This window comes from Acinonyx jubatus, chromosome D1 (genome assembly GCF_027475565.1).
Source record: "Acinonyx jubatus isolate Ajub_Pintada_27869175 chromosome D1, VMU_Ajub_asm_v1.0, whole genome shotgun sequence".
Taxonomy (NCBI): domain Eukaryota; kingdom Metazoa; phylum Chordata; class Mammalia; order Carnivora; family Felidae; genus Acinonyx; species Acinonyx jubatus.
The window spans coordinates 52,917,865-52,924,066 of record NC_069390.1 but is presented as its reverse complement, the minus strand read 5'-3'; the positions used below and the strand labels follow the sequence as shown (position 1 = coordinate 52,924,066).

The window sequence follows — 6,202 nt, the reverse complement described above, 5'->3', positions numbered from 1 at the left end:
ACATAGAAAACATACAAATAGAAGTCATTAAATATATTTATAATTATTTACTCACCCTTCCCCTTTTGAGCTCCACTTGTCTACTTTTAAATAAATTCGCATCTGATCTCAAGACTTAAAATTTTTTTAAATTAAACAATCTCTGGACTCTTCTTCGTATTTGTTGGGTCTTGATACTGTAAATAATGGGGTTCATCAAGGGTGGGAAAAGGATATAGATGTTGCCCAGGAGGACATGTACCCATGGTGAGAGGTGTTTCCCAAAGCGATGCACCATAGTCAGACCAATGATTGGGATGTAGAAAACAGAAACAGCACAGATGTGAGATACACAGGTCTGCAAGGACTTGATTCTCTCTTCCCGTGATGCAATAGCTAAGACTGCATGCAAGATCATAATATAGGAGATAAGTATGAGCACTGCATCCAACAACAGGTTGCTAATTACCAGGGCAAGACCATAAATGCTGTTGAAACGGATGTCTGAACAGGCCATTCTAATTAAGTCTTGGTGCAGGCAGAAAGAGTGAGAAAGGATGTGGGGGCGGCAATAATTTAAGAACTTTAGGCGAATGATGACCGGAGGTATGAGTAAAGAACTCCTACATAAGATTGTCACCCCAATTTTCATGATTTTGTCATTAGTTAGGATGGAAGAATAGCGTAGTGGGTTGCAAATGGCAATGTAACGGTCAAAAGCCATAGCAAGGAGGACAGAGGATTCCATGAAGGACAAACCATGGATGAAGTAGGACTGGGCAATGCAGGAATCTAGGCTGATCTCACGAACGAATCCCCACAGGATCCCCAGCACCGTGTACATGGTAGACAGCCCCATGCACAGATCAGTGAGGGCCAGCATGGCCAGGAAGTAGAACATGGGCTGGTGCAGGCTGGGCTCTGTCCGGATCACATGCAGCACCATGCAGTTTCCCAGGAAAACCGTGGCATAGATGGAGGAGAAAGGGATGGAGATCCAGAGATAGTGAACTTCTAGGCCAGGAAAACCAGTGAGAATAAATCTGGAACAATTAACATTAAAGATAGAGATAGGAGACATTAGTAGACGATTGAAAATATTTCTACAGAGATGTTACAATTAGATTAGTTTATGATCTCCTAACTTCCAGTAATGTTTGTCTGCCTTTGAGAAGAAAATAAAATAAAATATAATACAATTTCCTTAAGTGTCGTAAACTCAGAAAAATAGAGACCTATTTCTGTATTCTATAAGGCAAAAATCCATTGTCTAGTCATAGCTTTTCCAGGACTAGTGATTAGGTATGTCAAGAGACTAGGGGGTTTTATGCAGAAGCAATGATGTTTCTGGGTCCATGGGGTTTGGATTTGGGCTGGACTTGTGGGACTCTCTGTTTATTCCTGAAGGAAGATAACATGTGACCTGTGTGTACTGTTACCATGGTTGTCATTATCCTCAGTAAAATGTGAAATGCATTGCTAAATTTTTCTCTTGGTTACCACAACTATTTCTCTACCCCCAAGGGGCCATAAGATCCCAGAGGAAGTAGACTGAGTAAAGTAATCTGACTTTGCGGGAACATTACAATTTAGCCAAGAGAAGGGGAATCAGAACTTTTTTTGCACATTCTAAATTGTTTAACCCCTCTCTAAATCATTTACCCTTTTTAGTCATACTTCAGTATATTTTTCTTTATTTTTAGGCATTTCATTATTCTGTATGAGATTTCTCCTTTTTCTGACCTTCACAATGTTTTTGTCTCTTATTTTTTATATAACATAAATGATATTTTAAACTGTAAAGTACCAAACCAATACTTTCTGTCAGGTAATAACTTGGAAGAGAATAGTTAAATCATATGGTACATATTTGTTTAACTTTTGACAATATTTGTCAGTGTGTCTTCCAGGCAACTGTACCATTTGACTTTCGGACCAGCAGTGTATGAGAATTATAGTTCCTCTATATCTAGGCCAATACTTTGTACGGTCAGATTTTTATTTGTTGTCTTTTGTTTTGCTATATTAGTAGATGTGTAGTGATATATCATTTTGGTTTAAATTTGCACCTCCTTTATCATATTTTTTTTGCATCTTTTCTCATGATTATTTGTTATATATACTTCTTGGTGAAGTGCTTCTTCAAATAATTTTCCCTTTGTGATCAAGTTCTGCTCTTCTTGAGTTTGGAGAGTTCTTTACACATTTAAATTACAAAATCCTTCACAGATACATGATTTGCAACTAGTTATTTTCAGATTGTTAATTGTCCTTTATTTCTCTTAACAGTGACTTTTGCAAAACAAAGTTTTGCAAGAGTAGTGGAATTTGTTTTTTTTTTAGTATTGACAGACTCCAATTTATATGTGTTTTTTTTCCTTTAAGGAATATGCTCTTGTTATTATATCTACAAACCGTCAAATCCAGGTCATGAGATTTTCTCATGTTTTCTCCTAGAAGTTTTACATTTAACCTTTGGTTCTATAATCCATTTTAAGTTAATTTTTATACATGGTGTCGAGTTTATTTTTATCTTTCAGTACTTCCACTTTGGAAAAGATTATCCTTTCTTGATTGGTTTATCTTTGAACTTTTGCCGAAAGTCACTTGAATATGTGGTCTATCTGACCTCTCTATTCTGGTATTAATCTATGTGTTTATCCTTTTAAACACCACACTACTGTGATTATTATGGCTTTATAAAAGTCTTAAAATCCAGCAAAGTCCTCCAAATTTGTTCCGGCTACTATATAATTCCTTTACCTATACATACAAATATTGCAATACACTTGTAAATACGTGCATAAAACTCTCCGAGATATTGATTGAGATTATGTTGAACCAAACATAAAACTGGAGAAATTTGTCATGTCTTCCAATCCATGAAAATGAAATATATTTAAATTTGTGTATGTTTTTTATTTTTCCCATTACTATTATGAAGTTTTAATTCTAACATTTTGAGTGATTTTTTTTTTCAGATTTAATGCCAAATATTTGATTTGGGGAATGCAATTATAATGGCATTAATTTTTTTTTATTTCAAAGTTAGATTGTTAGACTTCTGCTTTCTGTTCTGACATGTAAAGGCTTTGGAAGTTATCACTCCCATTTTTACAGCAACAACAATAAAAACAAAACAAACTGAAACCTGAAGGGTATGCTTCCTTTTTGTTTCAGATTTTATATTGTAAAAAACTGTCCTTTTCCTGGGGTATTTAGTGCCGTGTTTTAAACATTTCTGTTGCTTTGGGTGCCAATTTCACTTTCTGAAATGGCCTCCAAGCATAGTACTGAAGTAAGGTCTTGTGTTCCCAAGTGCAAGGCTGTGATGTACCTATCTTGCAGAGAAAATACATGTGCGACATAAGCTTCCTTCAGACATGATTTGCAATGCTGTTGTACGTGAGTTCAATGTTGATGAATCAACAATATGGTACTTCCAGAAAAAAGAAAAGAAATTCCCTGGTGTGTCTGTATTATCGAGAAAGGGCTAAAGTAATGTGTGTAATGCATGGTGAAACAGAGGAAACAATGAAAAAGCAGCCACATTTGTGGATTCAGGAGATGACAGCCGACAAAAACTGCATAGCGGCGATCGTTGTGAGATTTAGAAATTTAGGTTTAGGAAAATGTTAACCCCACTCAGCTAGCACTGGCTGGCTTGTGTGCTTAAATGGCAACATGGCATGAAGAATGTGCAACTTCAGGCAGGGCAGAGACAATAGTTCAGGAAACTGTAGAAGAAAGTTAAAACATCTCATAAATGTTCTGCAGGTAAAGGGTTTTGTGCCTGAACAGGTTTTCAACACTGTTGAGACTGGCTTGTTTCACAGAGACACTGGTAAGGGAACAATTTTTAAAAGAGAACAGAATAAGTGAGCCTATATAATACCACAGTGTTTCTGTTAAATCTATTAAATGCAAAACGCTGTTATACTCAAAAAACGTTGTGACTAAGGGTTACCTTTTTCTTTACCTTTTATTTTTCTTGGCAGCAATACTTCAGTACTCATTAATTCAGTGTTTGTGGCAACTTTATAACCATGAAAAAAGAATTAACTTGTAAGTGTGCATTAAGGATTTCAATATATATATAGAGAGAAATACATGTAGATGCAATACCCTAGCTCAATTCTCTGAGAGAGCCTGGAAACAGTGATTCCTCAATAGATATGACCCATTTGGGGAGCCTGGGTGGCTCTGTTGGGTAAGTGTCCGACTTCAGCTCAGGTCATGATCTCACAGTTTGTGAGTTCGTGCCCCACGTCAGGCTCTGTGCCGACAGCTTAGAGCCTGGAGCCTGCTACGGATTCTGTCTCTCTCTCTATCTGCTCCTCCCCCATTCATGCTCTATCTCTCTCTGTCTCTCAAAAATAAATAAACATTTAAAAAAAGAAAATAGATATGACCCATCTAGCATGCAATTCTTAAACTTCTAGGTACTAATCTGTATGAAAAGGGGATCTGGGGGTGCCTGGATGATTCAGTCAGTTAAGCGTCCATCTCTTAATTTTGACTCCACTCATGATCTCATGGTTGGTGAGATCAAGGCCCACATCGGGCTCTGTGCTGACAGTGCAGAGCCTGCTTGGGATTTTCTTTCTCTTACTCTCTCTCTTCCACTCCCCTGCTTGCTCTCTCTCTCTCTCTCTCTCTCTCTCTCAAATACACGTTAAAAAAAAAAAAAGAAAAAAAAAAGGGCGTGAGCACCTGGGCGGCTCAGTTGGTTAAGCTTCTGACTTTGGCTCAGGTTACGATCTTGCCATCCGTGGGTTTGAGCCCTACATCGGGCTCTGTGCTGACAGCTAGGAACCTAGAGAGCCTGCTTTGGATTCTGTGTCTCCCTCTCTCTCTCTGCCTGTCCCCAACTCGCACTCTATCTCTCAAAAATAAACATTAAAAACAAAAGAGAAAGAAAAGAGGATTTAGCTTTCTGTGAAAATGGATGTTTATAGGGCCATGGTAGTGAAAGTACACTGAATATACCAAATGTACCAAACATAATTGTACCAAAAATTAAGAAGTGCTAAAATATGTATAAAAAAGATACAAAAGCCAAATTATGGTGCTTTCACTGACTAAATCTGGAATATAAATTGAATACTAAAAAATGATAGTGACTGATAATTACCTATTGAATAAAATATAAAACAATGACTATAAGATATTTATATAGTCTCAAATACTCTCCTACAAAATACTTATTAAAAGTGAATGGAATGGAGCACCTGGGTGGCTCAGTCAGTTAAGTGCCTAGCTCTTCTTTTCAGCTCTTCTTTTCACGACCTCAAGGTTTGTGAGTTCAAGCCCTGGGTCAGGCTCTACACTGACAGTGCAGAGCCTGCTTGAGGCTCTCTCTGGCCCTTTCTCTGTCCCTCCTCTGCTTGTGCTCTCACTTGCTCTCTCTCTCTTCCTATCTCTCCCCCTCTTTCTCTTTCAAAATAAATAAATAAACTTAAAATAAAAGGGAAAGGAAATATATATTAATTTATAGTAATGAATCCTGGAAGACCCTACTTTAAAAAATAATTGATCATCATCAGTGTTTGGACGAATTCAAACCACACACAGCCTGAACATATGCATGAGAAGAATAAGACCTCATTTTCATTACATTCCTATATAATTTGAATCTAACCATGAGTATGAATCAAACACACTCAGATGAGAAGCATTCTATAATGACTTGTAACTTTCAAAAGTTTAAGAGTTATGCAAATCAAGGAAAATCTAAAGAAATTTCACAGGGAATAAAAGTAAAAATATAGGAATACTAAGGCACACGATTCTGAACTGCATTTTATTTTACTATCAATTACATTGATGGTACAATTTGAGAAAGTTTATCTGGGGTCTGATAATTTGATGACAGCAATATGGCAGCATTGCCATAATTTCATGATGATGATTACATTATGGTTATGTAGAAGAATGACCTGCATTGTAGAAAACAATGGACTTTGGGTAGAAAATTTATCATTAAATCATTTGCAAAAATGCTCTTTACGCTCTACTCAAAACTTTTCCCCAAGGAAAAAAATTGAAAATATCTCAAAAGAAAAAAGAAATTTGAATGAAGTAGTTACCTACAATTTTACATACAACACCAGTGAATGATACAAATATGAGGAGGAGAAAATATTTTAAGTATTTCACACATGAGTGCAGAATTAACCTTATATTACTGACACATAAGTAAATATTTTAGCAATATGTTTTG

At 36.4% G+C, this 6,202-nt stretch overlaps 1 protein-coding gene across 1 annotated transcript; it reads right to left on the bottom strand.

Annotated features, from left to right (window-relative positions):
- Window positions 1-1,109, bottom strand: LOC106966120 (olfactory receptor 51V1-like). The gene has a single exon (XM_015062195.2). The coding sequence runs from the start codon at window positions 1,058-1,060 to the stop codon at window positions 116-118; it is 945 nt and encodes a 314-aa protein (XP_014917681.1). The 5' UTR covers window positions 1,061-1,109; the 3' UTR covers window positions 1-115.
- Window positions 1,110-6,202: the final 5,093 nt, after the last annotated feature.

Bases quoted from the DNA above. Each gene is read 5' to 3' on its own strand.
- LOC106966120 (XM_015062195.2), bottom strand. From the start codon at position 1,060: ATGTCTCCTATCTCTATCTTTAATGTTAATTGTTCCAGATTTATTCTC.